The sequence below is a fragment of the Lepus europaeus genome, chromosome 4 (assembly GCF_033115175.1).
Source record: "Lepus europaeus isolate LE1 chromosome 4, mLepTim1.pri, whole genome shotgun sequence".
NCBI lineage: Eukaryota > Metazoa > Chordata > Mammalia > Lagomorpha > Leporidae > Lepus > Lepus europaeus.
In genome coordinates, this window is record NC_084830.1 from 99,452,894 (window position 1) to 99,469,481 (window position 16,588).

General features: G+C 50.1%; 1 protein-coding gene across 1 annotated transcript; it reads right to left on the bottom strand.

Moving 5' to 3' along the window:
• Positions 1-11,359: 11,359 nt before the first annotated feature.
• PROP1 (PROP paired-like homeobox 1) lies at positions 11,360-13,604 on the bottom strand. The gene is made up of 3 exons (XM_062189898.1): positions 13,490-13,604; positions 12,354-12,583; positions 11,360-11,698 (listed from the first exon to the last, which is right to left on the bottom strand). The coding sequence occupies exons 1-3, from the start codon at positions 13,602-13,604 to the stop codon at positions 11,360-11,362; spliced, it is 684 nt and encodes a 227-aa protein (XP_062045882.1).
• Positions 13,605-16,588: the final 2,984 nt, after the last annotated feature.

Genomic DNA, 16,588 nt, shown 5'->3' on the forward strand with positions numbered 1-16,588 from the left:
GCCTAATGGAGCTTCCTCAAATAGAGAGCAGGTGATCAAGGAATGCATCACGGAGCATCAAGGAGCAAAGGAAAGTAGAAAAGGCAGAAGCATGGGAAAGACAACGGGCTCTCCTTCTCCTGAGGATGGTGAGTCACACAGCAGTCTCCCTTCACCTGCCGGGGATACATTCCAAGACTCCCAGCAGGTGCCTGAAACCACAGTAGTAATTAATGTTAGACATACTGGGAGTTAGTCTCTTCCTTCCTTCCTTCCTTCATTTTTTAAAGGTTTTATTTTATTTATTTATTTGAAAGAGTTCAGAGAGAGAGAGAGAGATCTTCCATCTGCTGGTTCATTCCCCAAATGACCACAATGGTTAGAGCTGGGCCAGATTGAAGCCAGGAGCCTGGAACTCCATCCAGGTCTTCCACATGAGTGGCAGGGGTCCAAGTACTCGGGCCCAGCGCATTAGCATGGAGGTAGTGCTGAAGTGGAGCAGCTGGGACTCGAACCTGCACTCATATGGAATGCCAGCTCCACAGCTGGTAGCTTAACCCACTGCACCACGACACCAGCCCGTGTGACTCTCTTTTACATTGCTATGATGAAGTTTTACTTGTAAATTAGGTACAGTAAGAGACAAACAACAACTAATAATAAAATAGGGCCACTATTCAAAAAGCTTCCATAGCCGTGGCAGCTCATGTCAAGAGCCTCGGATGGTCACTGACATCAAAAATAAGAATGTTAATTGTTAAATCAACAACAAGAGTCACTGTGCACTTACTCCCTATGTTGGACCTCTGTCCTTAATGAGGTGTACTATGAGAATTAACGGTAAAACTTGTCTTCAAACTGTACTTTATACTTTGTGGGTCCCTGTGGGTGCGAACAGTGGAAATCTCTACTTAGTATAGAGTTGGTCTTCTGTATATAAAGTGAATTTAAAATGAATCTTAATGAAAAATGGAATGGGAGAGGGAGCAGGAGGTGGGATGGGAGTGGGGGTGGAAGGGCAGGAATGGGGGGAAGAAACACTATATTCCTAAAAGCTGTACATATGAAATTTGCATTCATTAAATAAAAACCTTAAAAAATAAAAAATTCAGAAGAAAAAATGTAGGGCCACTGTACTGCAAGAAAAGTTGTATGAATGTGATCACACTGTACTTGGTGACAGGAAATGATGCACTGCCCATGCACCGAGATGATGTGGAATGAGTGGCACAGGCACAGTGACGTAACATTAGGCTACTTTTGACCCCGTGTCAACTTATCAGGAGGGTGCTCGCTGAGCCACATCAGTGTCACGGCTGGATGTCAGAAGCAGGCGATGTCATTGGCTGGGGATCCTCATTGGTTGAAGGTTTGTTTTTGGTTTTGCTGAAACTTTGAACACGAGCCCTGCAAAAACAGCCTGAGGAGTAAGGCAGCACACACAGGGTAGATCCACTGGACAAGGGCACGATTCGCATCCTGGACAGCATGCAGAAGGATGGAGTGACATTTCATCACCCGACTCATTTTAATGAGCTATTTCAAACGTATGAATTGCTTATTTCTGGATCTTCCATACAATGCTTTCAGGCCGTGGTTGGATGCAGGTAACTGAAACTTTGGAAAGGCAAACTGGAGAATCAGAAGTTTACTGGGCCAACATTGTGGGGCAGCAAGTTATGCCTCCAGTTGTGACCCCAGCATGCCATTTCAGAGTGTGGAATTGAGTTCCAACTACTAGGCTTCCTATTCAGTTCTGTGCTAATGCACCTTGGAAGGCATCAGATAGTAGCCCAAGAACTTGAGCCCCTCCCACCACATGGGAGATGAACCTGTGTAGTATTGCCACCCATGCCCCCTACCCCTGGGATTAGGCCCCATCCCAGTTTCCTGGAGTGTCCCTATTCTCCCTACCCTGGGTCCACATGGGCCCAGCTCACTCTAGCAAATGCTTAATTCTCCCAGTGCTATCCTGGCTAGTAGCTGAGGTACCCCACAGCAATTTCCTTGGGTCCCAGTAAGCAGAACTGGGATACCAGGGCGTAGGTGACTCCAGAGTCTTGCGAAAATCAAATTGACTGACACTCTATGCACCTTTTGCCATCAGCTGTGTGGTTACATAGGTACAGCCACAGTCTGCAGGTGTGGAAGACCTACACATACAACATAAACTCACACTCACACACTATGACACACACAACATAAACTCCACACCACACTCTCTCACACATACAACACATGCACTCTCTCACATACACACACACCATAAATACTCACATGTGCACTCACACACACTCAACATAAACTCCCCCCACACTCACACACACACGCTCAACAAAAACACAATGCACACACACTCAACATAAACTCCCACATACTCACTCTTTCACACACAACATAAACTCCCACACACACACTCTCACATACACACACACCATAAATACTCACCTGTGCACTCACATACACTCAACATAAATTCCCCATGCACTCACACACATGCTCAACATAAACACACATGCACATACACACTCAACATAAACTCCCAATGTGCACTCACTCATACACAACATAAACTCTCACACATGCACGCACACACTCAACATGAACTTCCACACACATGGTCAACATAGACACACATGCATCATATACACTCAAACTCCCACACATGCACTCACACATAACATAAACTCTCACATGCACACACACACATACACACACATTTGGGCACAAACACAGTCATTCTCTCCTGAACCCCAAATCCACACCCAAACCCCCAATACATGAGCCATGACCCTATGGGCTGACCTCTGATCCTACCTCACCTTGAACTTCTTAGTTGGGTGCCAGGAGAGCTAGGTGTCTCTAGGTTCAGCCTTGGGGAGGTGACCCTGGTGGGTGAAAGGGAGCTATTGGGAGGTGACCATGGAAGGGCAGAATCTTAAATAACTCAAGAGAAATCCCTATTCATATGTGAAATATGGTGATTCTGTTACTGGGACTTGAGTCCATAGAGAAGGCTATGAGATCTCAGTCCTGGGAGAGGGGCCGAATTCCAACAAAACCTGGTGAAAAGGAAGCTTCTTAATAATGCCCATTGATACAGCCCCACAAGACAGCCTGCTCTGGGCCCACGGACTTGAGAACCCTCTCTGGTCTTTCTCCAGCTGCACCTGTCCCCACTGGTGCAGAGCCTCATGGTCCGGGGGACCACCACTCAGAGCCCAGGTCCTCTCCCGCCTTACAGCCCGGGTTTCCGGTACTGGGATTTTCTGCCCAAATGGCAGCCACCCCACTACTGCTGAGAAAATCCTCCGAAGCAAAGCCTTGGTCTCCCGGGAGCAAAGGGCGCACTATTCTCGGGGGTGGGCGGTGAAGACACGAAAGGAGGCGCAGGTTGCGTCAGTCAGCGAGCCAGGGGCATCTCTCTGCGAAGAAGGAGCCAGGGCTGGGGAGAGACGCACGGGAGGCGGGGGCGGGGGGGGGGGTGTTATGTGTCGGTTCTGGAAGAAAAACTGAAACTGAGCAGGTGCTGGCCCTCTTCTAGGCTTGGGCACCAAGCGTGACCTGTCGAGCAAACAGGCACCGGTCAGGCCGCAGAGGCTCGGACGCAGTAGACTTCTCTGCCGAGCTGCAGGTGCAGGTTTTTAGGCCTGCGGACGAGACAAGAACTTGACAGGGGGACCCAGAAGTGTCCAGAGCGCGCACAAACGCGCTGCCCCGGGCTCCGCGGAAGCTGAAAACGGTAGAGCCAGAAGCTGCCCCTACCCTGCTGCCTGGGTTGAGAGCCGAAAGCCTCCGGTTGCAGGGCGATCACATCCCGAGCACACCTGAGCGCAGTGTCCAGAGTGTCCATCCGCAAGGTGGCTACTCAGACCGAGCCTTGCTGCCCGGGGTCTCGCGCTCCGGCGCTGGTCTGCAGCGGGGCCAGGAAGTCCAGGATCGCTGGGTCCCCAGGAGCCGTGCGCCAGGCCAGGCTGCCCCGCCACGCCCCGCCACGCCCCGCACGCCCACTTGGAGCTCCAAGTCGCCTTGTTTTCTGAACTGGGATTTAGACCTTCCTGCAAGACCAGGGCCTGCTATTTCCCAGCGCAGAGACCCATTCGTGACTTCTCTCCCTTCCCCTCGGCTGCCTTTCCCTTCTCCTTGGACGAGGGCTGTGTGTTGGGTGGGGAGTGCTGGGGCAAGGGCACTGGTTTCCTTTTTAAAAATCCGAAATGGGACACATACTCACATCCCTCTGCGGGTGTCAAGCTTTAAGAGATTCTCCGAGGGGCGAGGGGCGGACGTTCAGCCCTGTGGTCAAAATGCCCGCGTCGCACAAGGAGAGCCCGGACTCGAGTCCCTGCTCCAGCTTCTGGCTAACAAGCATCTTGGGGACCCAGGCCAAGTACTTGGATCCCTGCCACCACGTGAGAGGCTGAGGCTGAGTTCCCAGCTCTGTCCCAGCCCTTGAGGGGATTTGGGGACTGAACCAGCGTGAGTTTTCTCTCACCTCCCACCCCGCCGCGCCCCTCTCCTGCCTCTCAGATAAATACCCTTTCACAAAATGAGCACTCCTTCTCCCAGGAGGCTGGGCCAGGGGAATTGAGTGAGGTCCGCTCTGCCCTTCCTCCCGCGGTCCCGTGTGGACGCTGCGCGTCTCCATCCGCACCTCCCACCCCGCCTTTCTCAGCCCTCTGCCCTCCACAACACAGTGCACCCGAAGGTGGGAGGAGGTGGAGGCGGGGATTCCAGGCAGAGGGGCGCAGAGACCTTGACCTCCTGCCCAGGTGCGTGCTGCCGGCATGTGAACCTATGAAGCTAATAGTAGAAGCAGTCTCAACACAGAGAACCTGGAATAGATTTTAGAACTACCTGATTTATGTTATATGATGACGACAGCAAGCAATGTGGGAAATGTTGTTCCTTTAATAAATCGTGCTGGTCTAGTTGAATATTGGGCTTAAAGAAAGTCCCCTGATTTCTCAGTAATACAGAAATTGGTTCTGGATTTACTATGGATTTTTGTTGTTGGTATTGGTGTTAAACTGTTAAAGGGAGAAGTTTTTCTAGGCTTTTTTTTTAAATGTGACATCATCCTATGTCACACTTTGGTGAAGTAATCAGGCAGTATCTCTTATTAATTTCATTTCTTTTTATTGTTTAAAATTTTAATTAGTTTTTAACATATCCAGTATGGTTTGTAGATACAATTCTTTTTTTTTTTTTTTTTTTTTTTTTTTGCCAGGCAGAGATAGACAGTGAGAGAGAGAGAGACAGAGAGAAAGGTCTTCCTTCCGTTGGTTCACCTCCCAAATGGCCACTACGGCTGGCGCACCGCGCCGATCTGAAGCCAGGAGCCAGGTGCTTCTTCCTGGTCTCCCATGAGGGTGCAGGGCCCAAGGACTTGGGCCATCTCCACTGCCTTCCCGGGCCACAGCAGAGAGCTGGACTGGAAGAGGAGCAACCGGGACAGAATCTGGCACTCCGACTGGGACTAGAACCTGGTGTGCTGGCGCCGCAGGTAGATAGAATTCTAAGAACATAATGATCCTCCCTCCCTGCTTTCCTCCCACTTTCCTTCAGGCAGTATCTCTCTCTCTCTCTCTCTCTCTCTCTCTTTTTTAAAGATTTATTTATTTGAAAGTCAGAGTTACACAGAGAGAAGAGGCAGAGAGAGAGAGAGAGGTCTTCCATCTGATGGTTCACTCCCTAGTTGACCACAGGGCAAGAGCTGGGCGAATCTGAAGCCAGGAGCCAGGAGCTTCTCCCGTGTCTCCCACATGGGTGCAGAGGCCCAAGCACTTGGGCCATCTTCTACTGCTTTCCCAGGCCATAGTAGAGAGCTGGATTAGAAGTGGAGCAGCCGGATCTCGAACTAGTGCCCATATGGGATGCTAGCGCTTCAGGCCAGAGCGTTAACCCACTCTGCCACAGCGCTGGCCCCAGGCAGTATCTCTTAATCATTTTAAGTGCCAGTAATCCATAACCAGTTCAGCAGTCGCACCTTGGGACAACTATCCCACAGGGGCAAAAGCACCTGTGCAAAAACTGTAAGAGAAGCATGTGTGTCAATGGAAAACTCATGGTGCAAGGCCTTTTTTTCCAAGTGATTTGATTTTGACTCTTTGGGGTCTCTGAGGCCTCCCTAGCTTTAGGGCCGGAAGCTCTGTAAATCGTAAATAACAGTGTGAAATCATTCTTGTCCACAGAAAATAGACAATGCACAGGCATTCTGTTCCCTCAGCTGTGGGAAGGGCCAGTCGTCCCACCTTCACACAGTCATTTCTCTGTTGCACATCGGTCTCTTAATTGGGCTGTCCCTTGAACTGGTGTTAAAATCCTTATCATCAATTGTGATTTTAAGGAAAGTATTGGGGCCAGCACTGTGGCGTAGCTGGTAAAGCTGCAACCAGCAGTGATGGCATCCCATATGGGTACCAGTTCAAGTCTCAGCTGCTCCTCTTCCTATCCAGCTCTCTGCAATGGCTGGGAAAGTAGTAGATGGCCCTGTGCAGAGACCTGGAAGAAGCTCCTGGTTCCTGGCTTCAGATTCACCCAGCCCTGGCCGTTGCAACTGCTTAAGGAGTGAACCAGCGGGTGGAAGACTCTCTCTCTCTCCCTCTCTCTCTCTTTCTCTCTCTGCCTCTCTGTAACTCTGCCTTTCAAGTAAATGATAAAAATAAAGTTTAAATAAAAGAAAGGTATCGAATACATCTTTGTGAGAATCATGATTTCACCTTCTTGTAATGAAATTATCCTTGAATATGCAAGTGCAGAGACACTTGTGGTAGTAAAAAAAAAAGAAAAAGGAAATTAACTGTGACCCTGAGAATCTCATGTATTAAAAAATTCCTCAAAAAATTTAAAAATACCAAACCAACTCTGAATTTTGAAAAATAGAGTATTGGCTGCAAGGTTCCATTAAAACAATAGAATAGATTCTATTCTATTAAGGATTCTCTTAAACCAATAGAATCTATGTGGCACGCTTAAAATTCCATAGGCTGTTTTTTTTAAGATTTTTTTTTTGAAAGGCAGAGCTACAGAGAGACAGAGGCAGAGAGAGAGAGAAAGAGAGAGAGAGAGAGAGAGAGAGGTCTTCCATCTGCTGGTTCACTCCCCAAATGGCCACAATGGCAGGAGCTGTGCAGATCCTAAGCCAGGAGCCAGGAGCTTTCTCCAGGTCTCCCACACGGGTGCAGAGGCCCAAGAAATCGGGCCATCTTCCACTGGTTTCCCAAGCCATAGCAGAGAGCTGGATCGGAAGTGGAGTAGCCGGGACTCAAACTGGTGCCAATATGGGATGCCAGCACTACAGACGGTAGCTTTACCCAATATGCCACAGCATCAACCCCTTTTTATCTATATGAAAGGCACAGAGAGAGAGACAGACAGAGGCAGAAAAACAGATCCCCCATGCACTGGTTTGGTCCCCAAATGTCCTCAACAGCTCAGACTAGACCAGGCCAAAGCCAGGAGCCCAGATCCCAGTCTGAGTCTCCCATACGGCTGGCAGGGAACCACATACTTGACTCATCATCTACTGCCTCCCAGGGTGAGCATTAGTAGAAAGCTGGACTCTGCTGTGGGATGTGGCTGTCTCAAGCAGTTTCTTAACCACCGTGCCCCGCCCCTTTATTTTTGAAAAGCAAACATTTTTTGAAAGTGCTCTCACAAATACGCAATATAAAAGGCAGCGTGCAGACATTTTAGAATTTTAAAATAAACTTTTATTCAAAACCTTTATATAATGACATGTTTCATTGGCTGTTCTTCCTGAAAATGCTTCCTTCTTAAAGAGAGGATTTTGTGATATAAATTTTTGTAGTTGACTCATCACAAATTGTGTCCCTGACTTACATTTTATGGAACTCCTATTTAAATTTTTTTTTTAAAAAAAGGGCAAGGACTTCCCTTCTAGACAAAATCATTTTTAGACAAGATACCCTTGTGTTTGGGTCAGACACATTTCAAAGATATCAATAACCTTACATTTTCACCTAATAAAATGTGACGATACTGGCAATAGAACAGAGAGACTATTCATGAAAAAGAATTAGGAGTTGGCTTCTGACCCAGGAACATGGCAGATCTTAGTATATGAAAAAGCACGACTTTACAAATTAATGGGGCCAAGTTAGACTGTTACATACATGATACTGGAACACCTCGTTCACTGAGAGGCAATGACAAAATTCATTTCATGAAATGAAAATGGTTCAAGGCATAACATTTGGACGTAAATAATGAAGAAAGCATGGATGAAGCCAGGGAAGATCTGTCACCTGGGGATCCTTCCCTGACCCACAAAACAGAAAATCAGTGGAGTCACTCATTTTTTAGTGCTGCCATTTCTACACAACTGGGACCATTCTGGATGATTACAAAGGCAGCCAACTCATTACATACAATAGGTGCCTAATGAAGTAGGGCTTAATTCCCTCAGGAAACCCTCAATGAGGAAGGCTTGAAAAATAATTCTGAAAAATATAGGCATGGATATTCATGTCCCTAATACACAAAGCTCTCAAGACCAAGAAAAGTTGACTATATCAATAAACAAGTAACTCAGAGACAATGCTAAAAAGAAAAAAAAAATGTAAATTGTCAATAACCATGAAACTCTTCTCTCTCTCTCTCTCTTACTAGTAATTAATGAAATTTAAAGACAAGCAACAAGGAGTCATTGCTCTCAGCAAATCGTCTGCAATAGTCCAGGTCAACAAGATGTGCTGAAATCAGCATTCAGGAACTTTCCGTGAAATGTGGATGAGTAGAGTGGACTGTGGTATCCACAGGGGATTCGTTTCAGGCCCCCCCCCCGCCCCCGCCAGATACTCAAATCTACGGATGCTCAACTCCTTCATATAAAGTAGTACGGTGTTTGCGTATCACCCACACAATCCTCTCTTGTACTTCACATCATCTCTAGGTTACTTCTAACACCCAATACAATGGGAATACTATGCAAACAGTTGATAAACCCTATTGCTTAGGGAATAATAACACAAAATGACTGTACATATTTATTATACACAGAATTTTTCTTCCAGTATTTTTTATCTGTAGTTGGGTTGAATCTGTAGATAGGGATTGCCCAACCATGCCATCTGTTTTTTTCTTAAAGATTTACTTGATTAATTTATTTATTTGAAAGGTAGAGCTACAGAGTGAGAGAGAAAGAAAGAGAGAGAGAGTGAGCGAGCTTCCATCTGCTAATTCACTTTCCAAATGTCTGCAATGGCCAGGGATGGACCAGGCCAAAGCCGGGAGCTTCTTCCAGGTCTCCCACGTGGATGCAGGGGTCCAAGGACTCAGGCTGTCTTTTTTAAAAAATATTAATTTATTTATTTGAAAGTCAGAGTTACACAGAGAGAGAAGGAAAGGCAGAGAGAGAGAGAGGTCTTCCATCAGCTGGTTCATTCCCCAGTTGGCCGCAACAGCTGGAGCTGTGCTGATCTGAAGCCAGGAGCTTCCTCCCAGTCTTCCCACGTGGGTACAGGGACCCAAGGACTTGGGTCATCTTCTACTGCCTTCCCAGCCCATAGCAGAGAGCTGGACAGGAAGTGAAGCAGCTGGGTCACAAACCAGCGCCCGTATGGGATTCTGGCACTGCAGGCAGCGGTTTTACCCACTATGCCACAGCTCCGGCCCTGGACTATCTTTCCACTGTTTTCCCAGGTGCTTTAGCACAAAACTGGATTGGAAGTGGAGCAGGCTGGACTCAAGCTGGAGTTGTTGGCATTGCAAGCAGTGGCTTGACTCACTATGCCACCCACAGTCTCAGCCCTGCTTGTGTAATCTTTCTGGAAGGCCATGTGGCTCAAGGAGAGAGACAGGAGAACAAATGTGTATTACAGGCATGTTTACTCTAGTCTTTTTTATAAGTCATGTTAAATAACACAAGTATCCGTCACCAGAAGCCTGTTTACTTAGAATTCCTCTATGGATCTACCAAAAAGGATAACTGGTCTACCTGTAAAAAGTGAATTATGAATTAAATGAGTACATTATAAACAATCGAGTATAAAAGTGGCAGCACCAGCTGGGCTATGCCATGTTTCCTTGGGGAGGGCTCAGACCAATGGGCTTCTTGGCAGCCCCTGTCCTGGCAATGACCTCTTATGAACCTCAGTTAACTCCTGCAAAACTTGGCCCTAATCGAATGTCTTCTTCATTAGCAATCATACGTGTTTAAAAGGGCAGCATGCTTAAAAGTCAGGTTGAGGCCAATGTTGATGGCTCCTACAGGCCAAGCTGAGCAGATTATTTTTGGGAGTTTTTAAAAATTTTACTTACTTATGTTAATTTTATTTGAGAAGCAGAGACACAGGAACAGACAGTCAGAGAGAGATCCCCTATCCACTGTCTCATTCCCCAAATATCGACAATAGCTGGTGCTTGGCTAGACTGAAGCCAGTAACCCAGAACTCAATCCGGATCTCCCACATGGGTGGCAAGGGCTCAAGTACTTGAACCATCACCAGCCGCCCTTCAGGATGAGCATTAGCAAGAGGCCAGAATCAGGAGCAGAGGTGGGACTCAAACCCAGGCACTTTGATATGGGATGCAATCACCCCAAACAGCATCGTTACTGCTACACTCAACACCCAGCCCCCCACACACCCTGTGGATTTTTTATAAAATTGGCAAGACACCCACTGATGTTCAAATTTGCAGAGGCCTGATGGAAGTGGGAAAGACTGGAGCTAAGGGAACCATGAGGCCAAGAAAGGCAAAGTGCCTGCTGGACAGCAAAGGAAAAGACTCAAGATCTGTTTCTAGGATGGAATGGATCCAAGTTAATGAGTGATTGTGGTAGTGGCATGTGTTGGGGAGGGAGTATACGGGGGGTACTTCAAAATAGTCATGGAAAATGGCATTAAAAGATGTTTGTTTGGGTTCAAAAAAACCTACATACCCTGAAACCCATGCATAAGTTTTTTCATAATACACATTTTCATGATCTTCTTGAAGATTCCTCAAATATACATGATTTCAAAAAATTTTGCAACAAAATAAACTTATCTTTTAACTCCATTGTCCATGAATTTTTGAGGTGCCCTCATGTGGGTTGCCTTTAAATCAAAAGCCTTGTTGAAACCTGCCAGGCAGGGCTGGAATGGGGTCTTCAGTCCACATCTCAATGAAGGCAAGCCCTTGTGTTCAGTCTCCCGTCATCCCCTAGCAGTGGCAACCATCGGCTCATCAATACCACCCTTCCGCCAGCCACCTCCTTATCTTCCGGCAGCTCACTGTCCTTAGGAGCTCCCATGTGTAAATGTTCAGTCACTGAGCTGCCCCTCACCATGCTCCTCTTTCTCCCTGCGAAGGGAAAGAGGCCACCCGCCGTTCTCTGTGTTTCACGAAGGCCACAGGCTGGGGTACACGGTAGTCCTTAGTTCCAGGGCTTGGGTGTGTCAAGGCTGAGAGGGAGCACGGGTGGGGGTGGGGGGCAGGGCAGATGGCCTGCAGGGGTGGGATGCAAAGTGGAACACCAGTCCTCAGACTGGGGTGGAAGAGCAAAGGAGCCCCCTGGGGGGGCCTGGGGGGGAAGGGTGTGGTTGTAGGGGTGAGGAAAGCAGGTCACGGGTGGAGGTGGTGTGGTGTAGGGGTAGGGATACGCAGAGGACTCAGGCAGGAAGCCTGAAAAGGTGGCAGGAGACAGGTGGGCCAGTGGCTGCAGCAGTGAGCGCTCTTGCTTCCGCTGCTTAGCTCTGCGGTTCTGGAACCAGACCTGAGGAGGGGGAGGACAGCTACATCAGAGTCCTGTCCCAAGGACATGACACTCCGAGCCCTTCCTCCAACGACAAGAGGTGCTAGAACAGTCAGCTTCTCCCGCAGCTCCAAGAGGAAACAAAGCTCTTGTAGAGGGCATGGCTGAGCCAGGTCTACCGCCAAAGCCAAACACAGATCCTTGTCCCCCAACCTGTGTCTGGATTCTCCTGGTTTCTACAACCTTGGGTGAGTTAGGACTGTTAACTTCCAACAAGAAAGGGATCACAAATGTGCCACGAGGACAATTTCTCCCCTTTCCCAGATAATAGGAATCTTCCCTACGCTTAAGTTAGATCCAGGGTAGGGTTTATGCTTAAGGTGAATTAACTCTGGTCAAGATTGAACGGGGCATCGGGTTGGTGGAGTTGCAAGGATTGCTTTTCTGTTTAATTTCTGTCCCAAATAATGGTGGTAGGCACTGAAATCCAAGTTAAGTTAGGTTAGAGTGAGGGTTAAACTCAAGTGATATTCACGGTTGTATGCCCTGTTGGGTGAGGCTTCTGTTCTGAATGTGTAAGTCAGGGATATGACGCCTTGAGACAGCCCCCCCAGGCAGCCCCCAGCCCGACAGCCTGCATTCCTTCCCCCAGGGGAGCAGGATCCCCCGGCATCACCTGGATTCTGGCCTCACTGAGGCCTGTGTCCTGGGCGAGACTCTCTCGGGCCCAGATGTCAGGGTACTGGTTCCTCCCGAAGGCTGACTCCAGCTCTGCCAGCTGGGCTGGGCTGAAGGTGGTGCGGTGGCGGCGCCGGGAATGTGGGCGAGCCCTCTGTCCTTGCGGGGAGGGCCTGGGTCTCCCCACTCCTACACCAGACAGCCTCCTGCAGGGCTGCGGGCTCAGGTCTGAAAAAGGAGAGGGAACTGTGGCTTCCCAGTGGACAGCTCGTTCCTGCTGCTCACAGGTGCTGGTCCCTGGGGTCTGCTCAGTGCCCCCTACCAGACCCGCCCCCTAGCTTTCCTGCCGCTGTCCCTGCAACCAGCTCAGCCTCTGTCTCTGCCTCCCCTCGGAGTCCCAGAACATGGCTGTGCTCTCCACACAGGGTCGGCTCTGAGACCCCTGCCCATAGTGCGCATCATGAAGTACAGCCTGCCTTACTGGCTCCCTCCCTGCTCCACGGTTTACCTGCAACTCACACTTCTGATGCTCTCACCAGGGAAGCTGGGGCATCCCCTCCTTCGCTGCTCACAACACCCCCACACCCCCAACCCCGGGACTGTTGTCGCCTCCCCTGCCCCTGCCCTGGCGCAGCCACCAGACTGCAGGAACCTGAGCCCGTGGGAAAGCCCTGCCACTGCTCCTCCCTACGGGCTCACTAAGCCCCATACTAATTAGTCTGAGAGCGGCTGGGGAAGAGCACCAGGGGACAGGGAGCAATTGGAAGGCAGGCTCAGAGAGCCTGGGGCGGAGGCACCCATCGCTGTGGGGAGCAGAGCTGAGGCCCCACAGAGCTCGTTGCCTCCCTCAGAGAAGCGGCGCCCTGGGGCAGGCTTCAGCTCTGCCTCTGTGCCCATCCCAGTGTCCACTGCGTCCCCACCCCCGGCCCCAGCCTCGGTCAAGCCAAGGTGTCACACTTCCCCGGGTAGGCAGCCCGAGGTCCTGCAGTCCTCTCACGCTGCCGTTCTGCTTTGAGTTTCTCTCTCAATCTTGCTCACTGAACCACTGCCCCACAGGACCCCGGGCACTGAGCCGCATGCCACCACCTCCTCACTAACTCCTCGAGGACCAAGGCCAACCCCGGACCCACTTACCTGCCACCGCGGAGATGAGGGTCCCTGCCGCTGGGCCGCTCTGCAGCAACACACTGCTGCAAGGACGCCCCTTCCTGAGCTTGGCCGGCTGGCTCCTGCCTGGGGCTTCTTCCATGCCAGCCCCCTGCGACCCTCGATCTAGATTCTTGGTCAGGCTTTTGCTGTTACCCTGTTCTCCTCTTAGGCTGTGATCTCTCCCTGGGTCTCTGTCTCCGATTCTCTCAGTCTCTCTGTCTCTGTAGCTCTGGTGGGAATCTGCCTCTGTCACTGTCTCTCCTGGATTCTAATTTTTTCCTAACTCCCCGTTCCTTCACTGGAGGTTGTTCTTGTCCTCTGTCTTGACGTCACCTATCTCTCTCTTTGTGTCTCCACTGCTCTCCCTGTACCTTCTCTCCACCAGGATGCGGCTCCCCCTTTCTGGTCGGCTACCTGCCTTCCCACACCTCTCCTTTCTCCCTGTGTCTTGGAGAATGACCCCCTCCTGGCCCCTGAACCCATCCAATCGCTGCCTGGCCACCGAGGCCCCTTGCTCAGGGGCGGATCACAAGCCGGATGAGGGAAGGTGTTCTGTCGAGGGTCCAGGGCTGGGGGCCAAGAGCTCCTGTTCCCAGGGGACCAGATTCTTTTGTCCTGTTAAATCCCCTCCTGGGAGCAGGCAGGGCCAGGAGGGGAAAACGCATTCCTCCCAAGAGCCCTGCTCAGAACCCCATGGTGGGAAGGGTAGGAGGGGGGCCAGATGAGGGGCAGGACAGCGCCTGCCTTGGCATCTCAGCAGGTACTTGATACCCAAGGGACCTGTTTCCAGGAAATTAAAAGTGAAAAGTCACAAGTGCATGCCCCCCCCAAGGGCACCCTGATATTGCAGAGCTCACTAGCCACGCCCCCTCAGGACAACCTGAAACCAAAGGGCAGGATGAGTCTCCGGGAGGTCTCAGCACCGTCTGATTGCCACTCCTGGATTCAGCACCCCCAAGACACTATGGCCTTTCAGGGACCCCCAATGTCCAGAAAACCTGACCCTTAAAAGCATCTGAATTCCGGGTGCATCCTCCCCACCCCCAAGGCAGATTCAGGATTCCTGCACTCAGGTTCTTCAAGGAAACTCTGCCACACTCAGAATCCCTGAGCAGTGAAGAGAACCTGGCCGCTACAGCACTCTGTGTCTAGAGGTTCCTCAGTCCTGGCACCCCTTAGGACACCTGGTCCTTTGAGAACTACCTGACACCCCAGGACCACTGACACTTTAGGACACACTGATCCCCAGAACATTCCACCCCCACCTCCGCCTCCATCAAGGTCAGACCTCTCAGGACACATTGGCCCAATGAGGGCACACTGACCCCTCAGGACAATCTGATCTCCAAGATCATACTAATCCTGCCTGCACATATATCCTTTAAAAGCACCTGCTGGGGCCAGCGTTTGACCTAGTAGATAAAGCCACCCCCTGCAAAGCTGGCATCCTATATGGGCACTGGTTCGAGTCCTGGCTGCTCTACTTCCGATCCAGCTCCCAGCTGATGTGCCTGAGAAAGTGGAAGATGGCGCAAGTGCTTGGGCCCCTGCACTCTGTGGGAAACCCAGAAAGAGCCGCTGGCTCATGGCTTCAGACCAGCCTAGCTCCAGTCACTGTGACCACTGGGGGGTTGAACCAGGGATGGAAGCTCTGTCTCTTCCTCTCTCTGTAATTCAGCTTTTCAAATAAATAAATAAATAAATCTTAAAAAAAAAAAAAAAGCACCTGCCAATTCAAGACAGGGAGCTTGATTCTTACCATAAGGGTCATGGAGCAGCAGCAGCACCTGGTGGGAGCTCCTTAGAAATGAGAGCCTCAGGCCCCAGCTCCACCCTGTGTGGTGGGATCTGCGCTGTAACAAGAGCCCCAGGAGGAGAACCCTGTGCGCCTGTCTGTGTTGAGGCCGCCATGATGAAGCACCGCGGACTGGGCTGGGCAGTTCAGCTTCCCGGTGAGGATTCTCTTCCTGGAGAGAGAACCAGCTCTGGTGCCCTTGCTCTTCTTATAAGGACACTGATCTCACCACAGGAGCCTTACCTTCATGACCATTGGAACCTGATTAATTTCCAAAGGCCCCCACTGCCAAATATTATCACAACAGGGACAAGGACTTCAACGTAAGGATTTGGGGGAGGGGACACAAGCACTCAGTCCAGAGCTGAGAAGTACTGCCCCAGCCCTAGCTCTTCTCTCTCTATCCTTGGGTATGCTGTGCCCTCCCCAGGTGGCTTGGACTCCATGGCAGCCCGGACCAAGCAAGACCGTCAACTTGGACCACAGGCGAATCCTGAGTCTTTGTACATCCTGTTGCTTTGGGATACCTTAACCCTGCAAGAAAACTTGGACCATCCATCCAGGACAGCCACCCCCTTTTATTACAAAGGGACTCCAACCCACCACCTTTGTCCCCAAAGACTGAGGCATTACAAGTCTCACTTGATGTCTCAGAGTTCTGCAGGCTCTCAGGAGACTGGGGCTTTCAGAAGCCTCTGATCTTCCCACTCCCCAACCCTGACCTTCAAGTAGACCTGCGCCCAGCACTGTCTCACCCTATGAGAGACAGGGTAGTGTAGTGGGCAGTCATGGGTTCAAGTCATGGCTATACCACTTACTGATTATGGGAGGTGGGGCTCATTGCTCAATATCACTGTGTCCTGTCTTTGTCATCTGGCAATCATAATTCAGATCCTCATTCCACATCAGAGTACCTGGGTTCGAGTCCTGGCTTGGCACCTGATTCCAGCTCTTGCTAATGCAGACACTGGAAGGTGCTGCTGATGGCTCAAGTACCTGGGTCCCTGTCACCCACTCACTGGGGAGACCTGCACTGTGTCCCTGATGCCCAGCTTCAGACCAGCTCAATCCTGGCCATTGGAGGCATCTGCAGACTCTATCAGTGGATGAGAGCTATCTCTCTCTCACTCCCCCCACACACTACGTGTGTGTACACTTCTCTAACAAATAAATACATAAATATTTTTTAAAAACACAGTTAATTATCTTTATTTAAGGTAGTGCCACAAAGACTGGATTTAAGGTGCCTTATTTAAGGTATCACCACAAAAACTGGATTCATGAATACT